At 38.8% G+C, this 20,582-nt stretch overlaps 1 protein-coding gene across 1 annotated transcript in view; it reads left to right on the forward strand.

Annotated features, from left to right (window-relative positions):
- Positions 1–20,582, forward strand: part of RAPGEF5 (Rap guanine nucleotide exchange factor 5) — a 213,411-nt gene that overhangs the window by 151,256 nt on the left and 41,573 nt on the right. Inside the window, exons 12-13 of the mRNA XM_060108417.1 lie at positions 17,664–17,742; positions 20,181–20,325. Of these exons, the coding sequence (XP_059964400.1) occupies positions 17,664–17,742; positions 20,181–20,325 (224 nt within the window). The remainder of the gene's footprint in view (positions 1–17,663; positions 17,743–20,180; positions 20,326–20,582) is intronic.

A 20,582-nucleotide genomic window follows, 5' to 3' on the forward strand; every position in this document is an offset into this window, starting at 1 on the left:
GGAGTAAAAGTGCTCATATTAGAATATTGGTTTCTGTTCTGCTTTATAATCTTTGTGCTTTTGGTTTGGTTTGGTTTGGTTTTTTGGCAGTTCCCTTAGCTTCTCTCCTAATTGCTAATGTGGAGGATGTAATGTTTTTGCTGATTGTAATTGAAGCATAGGAAGACTTTATAAATTAATACTGACTGAGTGATGAGATAATTAGAATTGTGTAGAAATTTCTTTCTCTTTTGCCTCGTTTATGAAATCAAAGAGTTTAGACCACATGACATCTGAGGCCCCTTCCAAATTTGAGAGCCAGGATTTGACACCACTCTGTTTATCCAAACATCCTCTCCATTAGATGGATGCTTGTACAGAATGATTATCTCCATCTAATGGACATAGATGCTAAGGCAGAAGTTAACTAAGCTGCTTCAGAGATAGAGTGGTCATTTGAATCTGAAAGTGAACCCAGATATATTCCTAGCTTTGTCCTAGACATCATTTTTGTCTAGTGGCTAAAATCTTGGATGAAAGGCAGAACTGAAATAAAAAGCCTACCATTCGACTCTAGCTATAAACCCCAAATCAGGCGCTTCAGTAGCCACTTAAGAGGGAGCTAATCTCCAGCACAAAGACCTGCTGCTTGGTTTCCACCTGTGAGCAAGGTGGCCACTGGGTGGGCTCACTGCTTCAGGAAGGTTACACAAGAAAGGAGGTGTGGGGGAAGAGGTCCTAGTTGCAGCTGATGCTGTATCAGACCACTCACGTGAGATAATATTAAAACTCAGATTATGACTGTGAATTTCATTGAGGTGTTCATCTTCTGAACTAATCTATTCACACCACCTTTGAACATGTGATACTATATGTGATAACAAGAGAATTGATGCTTTTACACTGCCAGTAGATTGTGGGTTAATTAATACTCTTGTTGGTAATGAAGCAAGGTGAAATGCAGTGAGACAGAGATGAAGCATAAGGTCATTAATGTACACAGATTAATAATGAAAATGTGGAAGTTTTTATTACAGCATAACCAATGGGCAAAAGAAGATGTTTAATGGATAAAGATGTAAGGAGGAGTACAGCCTACTTTTCAGGGATACAGTCCCCATTTCGAATGAGACTGGATCATTGGAGTGCATTTATTAAATCGCATCATTTTCATGTTTACTCCACGTGATGTCTTTCAGTACTTAAAGTTCAACTCTAAGTCTAGAGCACCCTAGAAACAAACTGAAATATTGTAGGGCTGTGAGAAATTAATTTCAGGAGGATCTGAAGATAGGAAATGGAAAATGAAATACACAAGGGGCAAGAATTACCTCAGAAGTTAGATCTTTAGTCTCCTGACTATAAGGATTTTGAAAAACTTGTGCATCTTAAGAAGAGTTTCTAGACTTTCTTCTTTGAATACTTTTTTTTTTTTTTTTTTTGCCGTACGTGGGCCTCTCACTGTTGTGGCCTCTCCCGTTGCGGGGCACAGGCTCCGGACACACAGGCCCAGCAGCCATGGCTCACGGGCCCAGCCGCTCCGCGGCATGTGGGATCTTCCCAGACCGGGGCACGAACCCATTTCCCCTGCGTCGGCAGGCGGACTCTCAACCACTGCGCCACCAGGGAAGCCCTTCTTTGAATACCTTTAAGGAAAATATCAACAACTTTCTGATGGGCTAGAGGGAAGGCTGTGTCCTAGAGTTGGGAAGTGAGATAGAGTATCTTTGAAAGTTTCCTTCACACATTATATTCTAGATGAAATACACATGTGACTTCTTGTTTCTGTGAAGTCTGTCCTGGTGGTGATGTCCTCAACCCCCCAAACCATGAGGGTTTTCCTATGTAAACTGTAGTCAGAACAGAAGACTTATTAGAAATGAATGGACTTTCTCCTTTATTCACCTTGGAAATTTTATTTGCTTTATTCCCCTTATTTACATTTTCTTTGCTTCCCCTAAAATGCTTTTCCTCCAACTCAGGTGCTCAATTTGATACTCATCTTTTTAGGTAGACAACTGTGGGGAACCTTAGGTATTTCTTTCTTTGTAGTTCAGTAAATTTCTAATTTCCTAGAATGGCTGGTGGATAAATTATTACAAATAATAAAATACCCTGGTACACTGAGAGTTGCCATAAATATGTACATAAATTCTCAATTTTCAAAGAATCATAATAGATAAAATTACAGTCTGTTTTTAAATGTAAAATATAAAGGCCCTTTCTGATAAGTCACAAAGTTCATGTAGAATAGTCTTCGGTTTTATAATTACATGAATAAGATATTGGCTTAAATCTGTATAGTCTCTTTGACATAGGGTGAAGTTTCCCTTTTTTCTTTTTGTAATTTTTTTAAAATATTTTTAAAATTTATTTATTTATTTTGGTTGCTCCAGGTCTCAGTTGTGGCAGGTGGGCTCCTCAGTTGTGGCATGCATGTGGGATCTAGTTCCCCGACCAGGGATTGAACCCAGGCCCCCTGCACTGGGAGCATGGAGTCCTATCCACTGTGCCAACAGGGAAGTCCCTAAAGGTTGCTTTTTAAACACAAATCCAGTATAACTTGTAGTTTTTCTCATAAAGATGCGTTTGAGAAAGGTAATAGCTTTGTTTAGTTTTCCCTTTATATTTTGTCTCCCTAATATATACCCTTTAAGAACAAAGGCTGCTACTTCTATTTTTCTATCTATAGTTCTATAATCTATAATTTCTATAGCACAATTTCTCAGTTTGGTGCTAATTTTTGTTCCTATAAATTTATTCTTTTTTTTTGTTCTTTTTAAAAGGAAAATGGATTTTTGTTTCTTTAAAAAGAAAATGCTGTTTTTAACTCTTAAAGTTTTTTAAATGACCATTTTTTCTCAGTGAATTTGGGGTCCACTGGCATATTTAATATTGTACTTTAGTAGAAACACTTGTGATTTTGCCAGCGTCCCGCTGTATTTCCAGAAACTTGTTTAAATGTGTGATGTGAGTCAGGTATTTTTGGAGCAGCGAATTGAAAGAAGCAACACATTCTGAAATTTCTGGAGGCAAGATACTGTGTCAACAGTCAGTTTGACAATCGAGTAATTTTAGTAGAATCATAGTTTTAATGTAACATCAGCACATGAAATTACTCACGACTGTGTTTAAGACAATTCAGAGGATGAAGAAACTCTCTTTTCTCTCTCACTCTGTTTCTCTACCTCAGAGATCTTATGTGTCATCTCTCCAGTGATGGATTTAAAGTGAGATTATCAGATGTTCTTGTCTGTACTTTTTAATGCTGTGACATCGTCCTCAGTCAAAAATTTAGCATCCTATCAGAAAGTGGGGGAGAAAAGTGGTTTTTCTCTATAAGAGTATGTATTTCAGATAGTCTTATAAGTGTGAGGAAGGAATGCTAGTAAATGGCAATTTGTTGATTATAATCCCTGCATGTTAATCTCTCACAGCATGTTTCAATAAAATTATGGCTTCTTGTAAAGGGTGCAATGCCACAGAATTGCTGTAATTGACAAGCACATGTCTAAAAGGAATGTTCTTCAAGTGGGAGAATTTTTGCCTTTAACATACCTATAATTGAGCTTTTTTCCTCATTTCTTTTTGCAGTCTTTCTCATTATAACCTTCTCCCCCCCCCCCATTTTCCATTATCCTCATTTTTTGCCCTTGGGGCTTTCTTGCTCTACAATTGAAACCATTCTTTTCATTCTGTTTGCAGCTTTTTGCCTTGTGCTTAAGGCTGCTATTTGGCTAGCAGTCCTTCCCCCAAATCTCAGAAATAAATATGAAATTAGACAGAATTGGTAGGTATGTGTGAACGGAAAGTGTGGAAAACTAGAATATCTTGCTGTAATCCCCAGAAGATCTTGCTGTAATCTAAATAGTGGCAGAAAATTACTTTCAGAGCCATCCTGTATCCTTTTTTGCTTCAGACTTATCCTTCTTTTCAGCATTCAGGATATTTGGTCAGTCTTTTAATTTTTAAATCTTTTAATCCTGTAAATGAGCTTCACTTAGTGTGAAGATGAAGAGCATCAGTTAAAATTGCCCATCTCATGCCTGGTTGGATATTTCTACTTAAATTCTCAGTCTAAAAATGAACAGGGTTTTAGGTGAGTGGCTGTATATATCAGGGCTCATGATAGTAGTTCTAATATTAAAGCATCTGGTGTTTTCCTTCTTGCTACATCCCTGTGAATGTGCCTTAAATAGACTTGTTATGAAGAAAGATTTACATAGTACATAGAGCAAGTTAGGTTTTCCCCCAAAATTTTCTTCCTGTCTTGCTTGATATCACAGTTTATTTTTGTGTAGCAGGCTTATAGATATCATAAATCCAGTGTCATGATTTTGTTAAGAAAAAAAAGAACAGGGTGAAGATATTTTCATCCTAATTTTGGATCTTTTCCCAAGAATTGAACATACGAAATGTGACTTCTTGTGTCTTAGTTCAGTTTGATCTGAATTTGAAGGCATTGCAAAGTCGTTTTCATTGACCACTGATGACTTTTGTAGAAAGATTCTAGTAAGCTCAAGTTCTGTCAGTGCTGATTGGCATATTGTGAGTGCATATCTCAGAATTATTATGACAGTTTACACTATTTGACAGTCTTCTGGGGAGGTTGTTTGTTCTTTTAAAACATAATCAAAAACACAAAAGGCAAATGTGTCTTCATCAGCACATTCTACAAATCCACAGTAATGAGATCAGGATAAATTCACAACACTCATCTCTCCTTAAATGTACGTTTCCTGGGCTTCCCTGGTGGCGCAGTGGTTGAGAGTCCGCCTGCCGATGCAGGGGACATGGGTTCATGCCCCGGTTCGGGAAGATCCCACATGTCGCGGAGCGGCTGGGTCCGTGAGCCGTGGCCGCTGAGCGTGCGCGTCCGGAGCCTGTGCTCCGCAACGGGAGAGGCCACAACAGTGAGAGGCCCGCGTACAGCAAAAAAAAAAAAAAAAAAAAGTACGTTTCCTGCTTATGATAGCTGAGAAACTTGAGAACAAGACCACATTACTGATCATGTGTTTGAGTTCCTGAAAATTTTCTGTGTGTATATATTATTTGTGATTAGGCATGGCTGCATACAACAGAAAATCTCGAACAGTGACATAAACAGGTATATGTATACTTCTCTCTCATGTGAAAATAAAAATAAAGAAATGCAGTCCAGAGCTGGTAAGTCCCCTCTGAAATCAGCCAGGAGTGAGGTTCCTTCCAGCTCTTTGCTCCAGCGTCCCTAGAGTCTGACCTGCATCCCACGAACCAAAGTGAATATAGCATCACAGTCCAGGTAGCAGGATGGAGCTAGTTAAGGACATGCCTGTTCATCACACCTGGCTTCTGCTTCTTTCTCATGGACCAAAACAGTTGTGGCCACATCTAGCTACAAGTGAGACTGGGAAATGTATTGTTTGGTTTGGTTTTAAGCTATCTGGACAGCAGTAAGCCCAAGAAAAATCAAAGTTTGGTTCCTAAAGAAGAGGAAAATGGCATGAAATTTTATGAATGGAAACTTATGTTAATTTGTTTTGATACTTTAGACCCGAGGCCATAATTATATATTTCTGTCCCTTCAAAGTAATATAAACACATTGTAATTTAAAGTGCTGTATAATCCCCCCCCCTTTTTTTTTTTTTTTTTTTTTGCGGTACGCGGGCTGCTCCCTGCTGTGGCCTCTCCCGTTGTGGAGCACAGGCTCCGGACGCGCAGGCTCAGTGGCCATGGCTTATGGGCCCAGCCGCTCCGCAGCATGTGGGATCTTCCCGGACCGGGGCACGAACCTGTGGACTCTCAACCACTGCGCCACCAGGGAAGCCCTATAATCACTTTTTAAAAGCCTATAAAGTGGTTTGGATTAAGTCTTATATGCTTTTCAACAAGTGACTATTGACACTAATCTCATGTATTCTTTTTTTTTAATTGATGTGTAGTTGATTTACAATGTTATGCCAATCTCTGCTGCACAGCATAGTGACTCAGTTATACATATATATACATTCTTTTTTTATATTCTTTTCCATTATGGTTTATCACAGGATATTTAATATAGTTCCCTGTGCTATACATTAGATAATCTCATGTATTCTTAATTCTCAAGGTTTACTTACCGGTAAGTACCTTTCTTGTGTGATTTGAGCCCCTGAATTCATGCTAGAGAATTCTGCATTTTTCACTCCAAAATTCTCCCTTCCAGTTGTTAGAAATATTTTTCATAAAATAAATTTAACATATACCAAGAAATAGTTCATGTCATATGGCTTTGAAGAAGTTTTTTTTTAACAATATCACAAATTGGGCTTCCCTGGTGGCGCAGTGGTTGAGAGTCCGCCTGCCGATGCAGGGGTGCAGGGGACACGGGTTCGTGCCCTGGTCCGGGAAGATCCCACATGCCGCGGAGCGGCTGGGCCCGTGAGCCATGGCCGCTGAGCCTGCGCGTCCGGAGCCTGTGCTTCGCAACGGGAGAGGCCACAACAGTAAGAGGCCCGCGTACCGCCAAAAAAAAAAACAAAAAACAAAAAACAATATCACAAATTAAATTTGTTCTTTTAAGAGTAGGTTATAGTATACAATTTTATATAATTATATTATTGTACTCTTGGTGATATTTCAGAACTCATATGTACCCATTACATACTTGTGTGAGTCAAATCACCGTGAATCATGCTAACAGAAAGGCTTAAGGATGTTCATAGGCTTGTAAGTAGTACATTTAATTTAAAACAAAACTGACTTCTTAGAACCATTTGAGACAAGGGATATGTATGAGTGCCTTTAGCCAAAAGGCAAAAATATCTTGGCCAGTGACAGTTGGTACATGTTTAATGGTCTGTTGATCCAGATGTTGGGCTGACAGGTGATAACTGAGGTGAGGGATAGCCAAAGCTTTGACATGCAAGTCACTTCTTTTGATTTGGGAAAGAGTGAACAAAATGTAATGTGACTAATGGTTTTCAGTATCTATAATGTCTAATACGGAGAAGTTTATATAGAAGAAAAGGAAGAGTTTTATGGTTTGACCTTTTAAAAAAATTGTTTTCCTTTCTGCCTTTACATTTCAATTTTTAAAAATATAAATATGTATAATTGGTCATTAAAATATCTTAAAAACATTATGAATCTGTGGACTGTCTTAATCCTTCCATGTGATTGTCATTTCCATCTTTAGAAAAGTAAATTGGCTGATCTCTTATAGCTATTTGCTATTGCCAGGTGTTTGCTAGAAAATAAAAACAAAATAACAAAATGTGAGTAGGAATAAAGGAACCGTAGCATGCGCATAGGTGGAAAAAGACGTCATAGGGCCATCTTTGGCAATTCAAGGCCAATAAAAAGACCAAGTTCCTGTATCTATGCTGCTTTTCCCTGTCCAAACCCAGGATTCCATGACTTTCCTGTACTTCCTTTCCCCTCACCCCTGGCATGAGCGGTTTGTATCCACACCCTCAGGAGAACATTGTGCGCTGAGAGCCATTGCTGTGGCTCAGCACGTCTTGAGACCTAGGCCCCTTCCGACATTAACTCGGAGGTTATTCTCTGTACTTACCTCCGTCTCAGTGCCATCATCCCGCTAAAGACAAGACCTGCCTCCTAAGGTGGTTTTGAGGAGCACAGATCGTGTGGGTGACACTTGTGGTCCAGCCCACAATATGTGGTCCATAAAGGTTGGCTGCTACGGTTATTTTCATACAGACTAGCTACTGTCTTCCCCCCACCAACCGACCTTTCCCCATCACCTACTGAAGCCACCGCCGGCTTCCTGGGGCACGGTAAGGAATAGGTGTGGTTCGAAGCATGGTTTGGGGATCTCTGGGGCTAAAACGTGTGCCGGGTGGCAGTGGTGGGCAGGGGTGGGGTATGGAGTTTCGCTCAGACATTCACATGGATGGAATATTCATCAGGCTGGAGCTTGTGGACTGCTCGTTGTGGTCCTTTAACGACCTCACCAGTCAAATTCCAAATCGTTGCAAAAGCTGAGACTTTATCTTACAACTTTGTCTTCACCAGAGCAGAGAGCCCTGTGCTCAGCCCTAAGTAACAGGTGTTTGGTCATCTGTTTCAACCAAACCTTTCTTTGTGACCCTAAACCACAAATCTCCCTTTCACCTGTGTGAGAAAGATAGCAGCCATGTGATACTGGAAAAAAGAATTCTAATGACTGTTCTGGAAACCAGACACAGAGGCATGTTTGCTGTCAGTCACTGGTTGAAATACTTTTCCTAGAAATGTTTTCAAACACAGGCAATACATTAAAGTAAATTTTCTTGTATTGGAAGTATTCAGTTTGTGTAAGATCTTGTGCCACATTGCTTAGAAAGAGCCTTAGTTGTGTTTCCTTTAAATGAGTAAATTTGCAGAATAGATTTTTAATTCTTAGGTTTAAAATAGGCAATTGACTATCCATTGCTAAACTTTATTTAAAATAACTTGTCTCTAGTGTCCATAAAATTTCTTTTAACCAGAAACAAAAGTAAATTAGTAAATAAGTAAAATTTTACGGGCTTCCCTGGTGGCACAGTGGTTGAGAGTCCGCCTGCCGATGCAGGGGACATAGGTTCGTGCCCTGGTCCGGGAAGATCCCACATGCTGCGGAGCGGCTGGGCCCGTGAGCCATGGCCGCTGAGCCTGCGCATCCGGAGCCTGTGCTCTGCAACGGGAGAGGCCACAACAGTGAGAGACCCACGTACCGAAAAAAAAATAATAATAATTTTACTTGTCTGAAATTCAGCACTAATGATTCACAGTGACCAAGGGGAAAAAAATTACCACTCAGAATGGTGATATATTTCAAGTTTTGAAAGAAAGCTGACAATAGAGACTCTTCTTAGTGCTCAGGAGATAAAAATATCATACCTTGTTTTAAGTTGAGTCAAGTATTAGAGTTATTGCTTGGAATAACCATGCCTGAGACTTCTGATTTAAGATTTTTTTTTAAACGTCTTTATTGGAGTATAATTGCTTTACAATGTTGCGTTAGTTTCTGCGTGTAACAAAATGAATCAGCTCTATGGGTACATATACCCCATATCCCCTCCCTCTTGCGTCTTCCTCCCACCCTCCCTATCCCAACCCTCTAGGTGGTCACAAAGCACCAAGCTGATCTCCCTGTGCTATGCAGCTGCTTCCCACTAGCTATCTATTTTACATTCTGTAGTGTATGTATGTCCATGCCACTCTCTCACTTTGTCCCAGCTTACCCTTCCCCCTCCCTGTGTCCTCAAGTCCATTCTCTATGTCTGTGTCTTTATTCCTGTCCTGACCCTAGGTTCATCAGAACTAATTTTTTTTTTTTTTTTTAGATTCCGTATATATGTGTTAGCATACGGTATTTGTTTTTCTCTTTCTGACTTACTTCACTCTGTATGACAGACTCTAGGTCCATCCACCTCACTACAAATAACTCAGTTTCATTTCTTTTTATGGCTGAGTAATATTCCATTGTATATATGTGCCACATCTTCTTTATCCATTCATCTGTCGATGGACACTTAGGTTGCTTCCATGTCCTGGCTATTGTAAATAGAGCTGCAATGAACATTTTGGTACATGACTCTGTTTGAATTATGGTTTTCTCAGGGTATATGCCCAGTAGTGGGATTGCTGTGTCATATGGTAATTCTATTTTTAGTTTTTTAAGGACCCTCCATACTGTTCTCCATAGTGGCTGTATCAGTTTACATTCCCACCGACAGTGCAAGAGGGTTCCCTTTTCTCCACACCCTCTCCAGCATTTATTGTTTGTAGACTTTTTGATGATGGCCTTTCTGACTGGTGTGAGGTGATACCTCATTGTAGTTTTGATTTGTATTTCTCTGATGATTAGTGATGTTGAGCATCCTTTCATGTGTTTGTTGGTAATCTGTATATCTTCTTTGGCGAAATGTCTGTTTGGATCTTCTGCCCATTTTTGAATTGGGTGATTTAAGATTTAATGTTTAAATTAATTTTTCTTTGTTTCATGACATTTTAGAATATTTAATTGACAGGGACTTAGGAGCACAGTTTGTAGCTTAAGAATGCATATGTGATGTTAATCATACAAGATGCAGCAACTCAGGTCGATTATGTTAAACTGAGTGAATCTTCGAACCGGATATTAATTTTTATTGGTAGATGCTGGCAGATTGGTATTGAAAGCTTCATACCCATGACAATTCCCATGTTCTTATCTATACTGTTACGTAAAATGATACTTGCATTGATCATGAAGAAATTTGTCTTCCTGGCTCATTTGTGAGAGCACCTGCTGTTACTGATCAGTGAGCTACACAACCACAAGAAGAGTCTTTGGGGAGAAACAGTGTGCTAGATGACATGAGAGTTGAGTGTCAAGAATATCCTTAGTTCTCATCAGTCTATCTAGTAGAGTATGCCTCTACCACTTAAGGGGCATCTCTCTAAAGCCAGCACACCAGGGACCATCACACACCACATCCAGTGGCCTTTGAATGCTGTGTCTCATGGACCTCCTTCCAGCAACTTTTGACTCTTATGATCTGCTCTCTTTTCCAGCCCTTTCTTGTTGGCTTCTATCACATTTATGTCTCCCAATTCTCCAATTTCTTCTCTTTTTTAAACTCATCTTTCTCCCACCATTGCCCAAATATGAACATCCACCCTAGCTCAACCCTCAACCTCCTGCTTACATCTTCCTAGAATTGTCACTGAGAATTCATGTTGTTCCAAAGTACTCTCTTTATACAGTTGCTCCCATCTTCATCTAGCCTTCTTTAGCAAACTCTGATCTTCGATAATTTTGCTCAGTAGTTCCATTTAAAGTAACCTAGGGAACCCAAGCTCAGTGCATTTAAAAGTAAACTCATCCTCCCTCCCCTTATTCTTTCTGTATCCCGTTGGACTTCCAGGATGCAGCAAGTGTAATCTGCATCGCTTGTCACTTCTCACCTTGAAAGTCTTCATTCACTTCCCTTTCCTATAGAACGAGCCCCAGGCTCCTTAGTCCAGAGCTCAAAAACACTCCAGCAATTGGCTCCAACCTACTTTTCTACTTTTCAGTTATACCATGTGACCTCTTCCATTACTGTTTCACAACTGTACCATAGACTGAGACTTACATACTCGCGTGTCCCCAAACAGTTCATGTGAACGAATGAAGCCAACCAGAGCAGAACTGTGCTAAACTGGGGAGGGCACCCTGCGTAAAGAGCGCAACTCAGGTCTAAACCACAGTTGCCATCTGAGATATGGGCGTGGTGTTGCCAGATCTCTGATTTTTAAATATTGTCATCTAACAGAAAACATCTTTAAGGGCAAAACAAGGCTCAAAGGCCGCAGGTTTGTGACTCAGCCACAGACACACACCCATACCCACTCCTTTGCTTACATCCTTCACCTCTTTCTCCACCAATTCTGCTCAGAAGTTCGGAGGTCATCTCACACGCCACCTGTTTGGTGAAACCTTCCCTGGCATATGGAGTCTCTCCTTCATCCCCTGTGACATCTATGTTTGGTGTTGCTCAGTTGCCGTGGTACCTTACTTAGTTCATCCCATGGGGATACACATCTCAGCTCCCTTTCTCATTATGAGCCTGAAGCCATGGACCAGCATTGTGCTTCCCTGTATCAACCCCCGGTGCCTCAACAAATGCCTTATGTTTAGTCATTCCTCAATACACAGTTTTGGTTGGTTGACTGGTAGCACTCGGAGAACTGGGACAGGACAGACATAAATCATTTTATTTTAGGAAAATAAAGAACAGGTAGTATTTATTCCATGCTTGATATATGCCGGATTCTTTGCCAGATGCATTAGCTGTCCTATTTAACTCAGCTACAACTCTGCTAGGTGTGGATGTGACATCCACTTCACGGTGGATGATTTAACTAAGGCCCAGAGAGGTTAGGTACTCTGCTCAAGGCTACCCAGGTAGGAATCCAGCTCTCTGACTCCCTTTGCATGCTTTCCACTGTGTTCTGAGCTTCCCAGCAGACTTGGCAGATACATGAAGTGTACCTGAACACTGAGAGCAGCTGATTGGGGCTGGGACAGCAGGAGCTCATGGGGCCCGTCCACTCTGTAACAACAGAGTGACCTGCAAACGTGACCCTTTCTCTGTGTGGAGAAGATAAAAGTGCTGCTGTTAATACTCCATGCTGCTTCTAGTGCCTTTTTAAAAAGGCAGCATGTGGAATTAAACTTAGCCAAGAACATAAAACCTGCTGTATTCAAATCACTCTTTCCTAAAGAAATGTGGGATTCCAGAACCATATTTTACAAGTTAAAATGAAAATGGATTTCATTATTGGAAGAGTGCCACGCAATCCGTATCGTAAGTTCCTGTCATTAAAGGGATGACTTTTCAGGTTTGATGTAGAAACAGCATTAAATGAATAAGCCTTTCTTGTGCAACCAATATCTAAAAATAAAACTAGATCAAGATTTGACGGTTTTAGAATGGCTAAGCAAGACTCTGGTGAAATTGTAAAAGTCTGCAGGAGTTAAGTGAATTTAAAAGCTGTGGTAAACAGCTGCGTTTGAGGTCATGAATACTGCTTTTTGAAATGTAAAATACAGTGAGCAAGAAGCAGAGCTTCTATTGGTGGCATAGCACTTTAACCTATGATTCATATATGAACATTAAGGTTTTTTTGTTTGTGCTTAATCAAATTACATGGACATTTTGGCACTGCTTCTCAAAAAATAATGGTAAGTTGTAACATTCCAGGGCCAGAAATGGGCGCTTTCATGTACGAAGCTTTTCTTGGCTCCTTGGAATAGAGAGCATGTTTTAGAGCACCTTAAATTTCACTGCATCTCAAGTAGAAATATGGGTGAAGCAAAACTACTAACAGTACTTTAGGGGATATGAGTTAGTAGAGAAACGTTGAATATTCACATTACCTTACTTAGATTAAATGGCTCCTATGGGCAGTTGTCTGTCAAAACTCTTTTCATTTGCTTTCTTGGTAATTCACTTTAACTGATGAGTGGTTTCATTATGGCAGTGCATTTTGCTGGCGAGTGTTGAAACATAACTGAGGTAGATTTCTCTAATTGTTTCTAAGTCACCCTATACACATTATGATTTCTAGACTTCCGGGTTCATTTTTATGTTTTTGTTTTTTCTTTTTTTTACCTCCCCCCCCCAAAAAAAAGGCATTAACCTTAGACCTTTTGGAAACATTTAGACCATTTTCTTTAATTTGATTAAGTTTATATAACAGAAACCTATAAAAAGAGTCTGTACCAAACCAGTTACCGTTCCACCTTGACACAACTCTGGGATATTCTAGAAACACTTGTATTTTGCAGAAATAAAATGGAAATTTTTAGTGCTTGATACACTTAAAGTGATAGTGAGAAAATTTTTTAATTTATGCATATAAGAAAAATACATTCAAGTAAAATCAAATAAAAATAGATAATTCTTTTCTTATGTCTTAAAGTTAAAACAGTAGCAAATGATAGGGGAAAGTTCTGTATTAATTAACATGGCTAATTATAGACCTGAATTTTAGAGCCATTTCTATCAAGTCTTTAGATTTTGACAGCATATTGATATATTTTATTTCAGGTTACATTGTTCTTAAAACTGTAATAGTATTTTCCCTCCAGTTTTGATAGTTATTAGCCTGTTACTTTTATACTGCAAAGAGTAATTCCTGCAAAGAGTAATTCCTGTATTTTAAAAAGCCACTATAAAATGTTATGTTATTTGGGGGAAGAAGAGGGCTATTCCCAAAAAGATGGCTGAGTATTCTTGTCAGTGATGAGCCAAGAATTTGGGATTAGATTTAGTGATTGATTTAAAGAATAGAATTTCAAAGAAAAGTTTTTTGTACATTAATACCTAGGTATTCATTAACCTAGAAATCAAAACGAATGCATCTTTTTATTCAGAGTGTTAGTCTGTATGGCAATTATGAATGTGTTTAAATGAAAGATGTTTTTATACACAAAGGTGCTTTTCTACCTAGAGTCTTAAATTACTATTAATTAAGCAGTATATAATATAATAGATAATTATAGTGTTTTAATGTGGATGCCAGTGGATTTGCTAGTCTTTCTAAATGGCCATTGTTGGCTAATAGTCTTCAAGGGATCATTTATATAACCATTGTGGTTCTAAAAATATCTCTAAATACCAGTGGGACAGCCTTTTTTGAAGCATGGATATTATAAGATGCACTTTTATTTGAAGTGTGTTGTTTTGATTATATCACTCAATTACTTTCATATGCGGCAAAAAAAAATACCGATGTTGAAAAGGAATAAAGGAAATCTCTTTGTATACAGAAAAATTTCAGAACAATATGGTAGTTAGAGAAAGGTTTGAGTTAGGAGTATTGGGAATCTGTTCTAGTCATTGGATTTTTAGCTATTCTATTCATTAGATTTTTAACTGGAGATGTTTTTATGTAGCGTCATTGTTTTTATTTTAATTAATATTTCTATGGCAGAGAGATAATTAGATAAATGCTGTTGAATATTAAATATGGTAGTAGCTTAGGGGAAATAAGCATTTCTGGGTCAAAGCCCTCAACAAAATATTATCTTATGTGAGCTGATTAATTGAATTGAATGCCAAATGGTTTTGCCACCATCCAACCAAACTCTCACAGCCACTCAGTTCATTATCTGAGGCTCTTCCAGAATGGAATGAATGCTTTTGTCAAAGTTAATGGTGCTCTTTTTAATCTGAGCTATTCATGGAGGAAATCTTGATTAGAGAATACTTCCCACCTCACTAAATTAGTTACGTGTAAGAACATCCCAAAGAGTCTGAACCTGAGTGTCACACCAAGAATCTTATATGCTGAATTTTCTGAGGTTCTCAGTGCCGTCGCCCAGTGGTTTCTGTATATTGTGGGTTCCAATCTGTAAGGGCCCATTGGAAAGCCTGAAGTTGATTCTAGGTTCTAGGCCGCTCTATGGTCCTTGCTGCCTGTATCTAACATTGAATGCAAAAAAGACTTAATTTCCAATCAGACCAGAGAAGCTAAGAATTCTCATCAACCATGTTTAGTACAGAGATATGTTATAATTTGTGAACATAACTGTTCAGTAGCATCCCAGAGTGATAGTTTTCAAGTTGGATTCCAAAATATCCTAGGGGTTCAGACATTATGCCATTGTTGGATCTTAATTTCAACTATTTAAAACACTGTAATGAGGGAATTCCTGGTGGTCCAGTGGTTCGGACTCCGCAATTCCACTGCAGGGGGCATGGGTTCAATCCCTGGCCAGGGAATTAAGATCCCACAAGCCTGGAGGTGTGGCCAAAAAAAAATTAAATAAAAAATAAAACATTGTAATGAAAGAGACACAAAATTTCACATACACATTCCAAATTTTTCACTAGGATGCCAGTGATTAATTTGTGCTGCCAGGTTAACTAGTTTGGGAGTAGATTTTACAATAAAGCTTCTTCTGCCTTTTTGTGCATAGATTGGAAACTTTAGTGAACAGGGACTCCAGTAGAGAGCTCCTAGCTCTGCTGTGCATATCCACTCACATTCAGACTCCTGTGCATATCCACTCACATTCAGTTGTGCAACCAGCCACATTCCCAGTTTTCCTGTACTGGGCTTAATATATGCCCAGCAAGGCCCAGGCACATCTGTTTGAGAACTTGCTTTTCCACAGAGTAATAGTGGGTTAGACCAGTGACTGTTCACATACTACAGTGTGATACAACATTATAAGTTTAGGCTTAATTTACATTTTAGGTGCCATTTGTGAAATTAATTTTTTTTAGAAGATGTTGGGGATAGGAGTTTATTAATTTGTTTATTTATTTTTGCTGTGATGGGTCTTCGTTTCTGTGCGAGGGCTTTCTCTAGTTGTGGCGAGCGGGGGCCACTCTTCATCGCGGCGCGCGGGCCTCTCACTATCGTGGCCTCTCTTATTGCGGAGCACAGGCTCCAGACGCGCAGGCTCAGTAGTTGTGGCTCCCGGTCCTAGTTGCTCCACGGCATGTGGGATCCTCCCAGACCAGGGCTCAAACCCGTGTCCCCTGAATTAGCAGGCAGATTCTCAACCACTGCGCCACCAGGGAAGCCCTCAAATTAATTTTTTTAGTGAGGAATACTGATACTTATACTTACCTATTACAAAAAAAAATAAATACCTTTGAAAAAAATTACCTAATATTCTTCATTAACACCTCTGGTTCATTTTAATTAAGGGCCTCTTGCAACTAGAAAGCAAACTTTTTTGGTCAACCATTACCATTTGCAGCCACTTACCTGTGTGGATCAGGACTATCTTGATATTTTACAGCATAAACAAACCATGGAAATAAATTAACCCCTGCAGTTGATATAGGACTGTAGGTCACAGCCTCTTTTTATCAGAATTTTGTGTTCTTCAACACGGCCTTTTGTTTTGCATTGATAACTTTTAAAGAAACGTTGCTGGGGCCTCCCTGGTGGCGCAGTGGTTGAGAGTCCGCCTGCCGATGCAGGGGATACGGGTTCGTGCCCCGGTCTGGGAGGATCCCATATGCCGCGGAGCGGCTGGGCCCGTGAGCCATGGCCGCTGGGCCTGCGCATCCGGAGCCTGTGCTCCGCAACGGGAGAGGCCACAACAGTGAGAGGCCCGCATACCGCAAAAAAAAAAAAAAAAAAGAAACATTGCTGGTTATTTCTAAAATTCTGGAATTTTTCTAATCTTCAGCGTAGAGCTATAGAATTCTGTATTGGGCAGTTCTTTCTATTTCCACACTTGTAGTGTAAGAGAGCATCAATACTATTTAGTATACAAGCTCACTATTCTTACAATTTTCTACTATTTCAAATAGCTAAAAATTTGACATCCAGCATGTAAATGATATGAGAATTAAATAATATATTAAAATGAATTTCAAGGTAAGGAGATTGGTTAAAGACTACTATGGCAAAAGGCCTACTTTGCATTCTGAGTGTAAATCTTTTCTATCATTTTTGAAATTTTATTGGAGGTCACTTTGCCTGTTTAGGAGTTCCGTATTATATATAAGCTGGACTTTTCAAAGAACACTCAGGCAAAGAGGCAATAACAGTGGAACCTGTTTTTGTTGGTTGAAGAGGTAGAAAAGGAATTAGGAGGGAGTAAGTCATGATCCATTTTACCTGCTTTCTCTTTCCATTTTTAACTGGACTTAGTTCTGCCTCTCTTCACAACAGTAAGAAAATCACTCACCACTTTCCCAACTTCTTACAGATGCTTTTGAGAGATACAGGTGAATGGCCTTGGAACCTGACGTGCGTCCTCTGGGTTTTATTATCCATTGTTCTTGTCCTAGACTTAGGTAAATGGCTTTACAAAGCCTTTATTTATTAGAACATATAAGCGTCATTCCCTGTAGGTCTGGAGTGCATACTTCAGAAATCTTAGAAAATTTATTTTTAAAAGCACTTTTTTTTATGCATTGGTTTTCCATAATGTCTATACCCGAAAATATAGATGATGTTTTAGGGAAGGAAAAAAAGGTGACAAAATTGTATGTTTAGAGAGCCTTGTAATAAAAAAAAAAAAAAATCTCGTTGCTTGAGGTGTTCTATATAAAGAGTTTTTAAAAATAACTTTACTAAATAATGTATTTTGTGGCTAAAATTCTCCTAACCTCACCCCTCCCACTGCCACCACCATTTGTCATATTTCTTCTGTGCACACTATTCCAGGGCCTGGCTAAGCAGCTGCCCCTCTTATCACCGATTTGCTCACCTTGTGTTTATTTTCCTTTCTTTGCAGAGACCCTTCTTGATGACTTCCTTCTCACGTACACGGTCTTCATGACAACTGACGACTTGTGCCAGGCGCTGTTGAGGCAATATCCTTCATTAACTTCAGGATGCTGTGTCGGCTTCCTCTCAGACAGATGTCTCACATTAGGAATTAACTGCCTTTCTTCATTTACTCAGCCCCTCTGTAGAGTGTGGCTATGTTAAATATTCATGTCATGATAGCCAAGGTGAAAGATGAAATGAAACAGACTAGGCAGGGGGAACTGGAAATGAATGCAGAGCTGCTGTTTTCACATTCTACGTCGTGGGTAAATTGTGCTGTCGATATTATGTTTTCTTCAAACCTATGTCTCAAGACTTTAGAATCTGGAAATGAATTTGGCCTGCTGGGTAAACACCAGAGTCAAGAGGTTGAGTGGACTGGCAATAACTGAACTTAGAAGACAATCAGTCAGTTAGTGCCAGACCATGTGATGGGAAAACATACATATGTGATAGTGTGTTTCTGGGCAGGTATCCCGGGGGAGACAAGGATTCCTCACTTGGGAGGTCTTATCCCCGTAATCAACTGTCGTCGTTTCAGAGCTTTGTCAGGGCATGCTCTCTTAGGATGATGGATGTGATTAGAAGGTTGATGACCAGTTAAGGAGGCTTTAGGATTGCATACACTGACTAGAAGAGATGCAACAGATCAAAGGCTGGAAAGCCATGCCAAGGAAAGGCACTCAAAGTTTCCAAACGAGTGTCTTGCCTCACAATGTTTAAGGAAGAGTTTTTTCTTTATCATTAGTCAAGCCATGATAGTTACAGGAAAAGAGGAAAAGAACATTTGCATAAGTGGAAATAATGTAAGATAAATCTTTATATTGTGCCTTTCAAGTGAAAAACTAGAAGAAAAAGATACTTTAATAGATTATTTTTGTGTTTGCTTGAGTTTGTTTCACAGGTAGAAATCAAAGAAATCAGATGTCCTTGATGTACTTTTTTTTTTCCTGAGTTAGTTGCTTTAATTTCATGGTGACATAACAAGGATTATAAGTATTTTTTCTCCAGATATAGCCATTCTAAAATGTTCAGGGTTAGTTATTACTTTTCTCCTCTATTTTATTTTTTATTGAAGTATATTTGATTTACAATGTTGTGTTTATTTTTGCTGTACAGCAAAGTGATTCAGTTTTATATATATATATGTGTAGTAGTATTCCATTGTATATATACATACCACATCTTTTTTATCCATTCAGTCCTTGATGTCCTTTTGCAGGCTGGGGAGACAGTGACTGAATTATGTTTTAAAATAGTTACAAGGCCTGATACAGAATTGATTCCTATTTTGCAATTATATATCAGCATTAAAGAATACAGAATCCTGTCCAGTAACCCCAAAACCTACCTGTGTTTGGTATCATAGCATTTTCTATTTCTAGTTAACGTTTCAGTGTGTCCAAGATACTCAGAATGATAATTTGGGGGGGCAAAAATGCTAGGTTGTTTTAGAAAGTACCAAGCTTCTGTCTCATTCCTATGGCTTTAAGCATGTTGCCTTTGAGGTTGTTATTTTTATATAATTTTAACAGCATAGTTAACACATAGTCATTGTATACAAATTGGGAAATGCTTATAAGTAGAATAAAAATAATTCATGTTCTCTGAAATCTCATTACCTTAAGAAGCCACTGTTAACTATCAGTATATATCTTTCCAGGTAATGAATATATAAATAAGCATAGTTAATAGAAATGGGTGATCCTAACGTATACTTTTCTTACTTGCTTTCCTACTTAACAGTATACTGTGAATGTCTTGTGTCAGTAAATATAGTGCTGGACCATCAGTTTTATGGCTATAGAAAAGCCTGTTAAATGGATATGCAGTAATTTATTTAACTGTCCTCAATGGTTGAAGCATTTAGGTTATTCCTATTTAATATATTTTTATTCCAGTGAAAATGAAAATTAGTAGCCCTTTTTTACTTACATTTGCACACTTATCCATTTCTTTTTTTTTTCACATAAATTCCTAGGGTGAGCATTTGAATCATATCACAAATTATGCTCCAGAGATCTGTGCTCATTTGGCACTACTTTAGAATGTGAATTTCTGATGATCAAAGTATATCTGGCCTAGTTCTGATCTAACCTTTATGGAAACAGTGTCCACCTATGTAGTGAGGCCAGATCTCTTGGAGCCCATTAATCTCTTGTGATTAATGGGCCACCTAGGGTCTCTTGGAGGTGGCATTAACCCATGCTGCCTGTGGAGCTATGTCAGCAGCTGTCAGTTCTGTCGTCCAGTCCTTATCCTCACGGCCTGCCACCATGTTATGTAAATCGTTTTCCTGGGCTTACCCTCTTCAGTGCACACCTTTTACTCTCCCTACACATATTCTTTTCTTCCTGCATATTCAGGTACTTGTAGATTTTTTGGAAAATTGTGCTTTTTAGCCTGGTTTGTGAAAGCAAGAATAAACGGATCTCTTCACATTTTTTACTTGCAACAATGTAATTTTCTTAACCGTTTGCACCTATTCTGCTAAGAAGTATCAAGGCAAAGAAGAAAACTCAGATGTTCCGTGTCGAAAACGGAAGGTCTTGCATCTTGTTTCCCAGTGGATTGCTCTGTACAAAGACTGGTTACATGAAGATGAACATTCAAAAATGTTTTTAAAGGTAATGTAAAACATTCAGTTATTGAGTAATTCTTTTATGCCAAATGACTCATTTCAAAAATCTCATTTGTAGGTTACAGTCATCTAATTTGTTGGTAATATTGAAGTTATGATTCAAAGTATTAATTTGTTTTGACCTCTGAAGCCTGATATTCCTTACATAGAAGAAGGCAAGTTCTATAGTCACTCATTTAAGGTTATTTATTTTATATAAGTCATGGGAATTTTGACTGCAAATGAAATAATTAAGGAACGTAA

Source organism: Mesoplodon densirostris, chromosome 9 (assembly GCF_025265405.1).
Source record: "Mesoplodon densirostris isolate mMesDen1 chromosome 9, mMesDen1 primary haplotype, whole genome shotgun sequence".
In the NCBI taxonomy this organism is placed as follows: domain Eukaryota; kingdom Metazoa; phylum Chordata; class Mammalia; order Artiodactyla; family Ziphiidae; genus Mesoplodon; species Mesoplodon densirostris.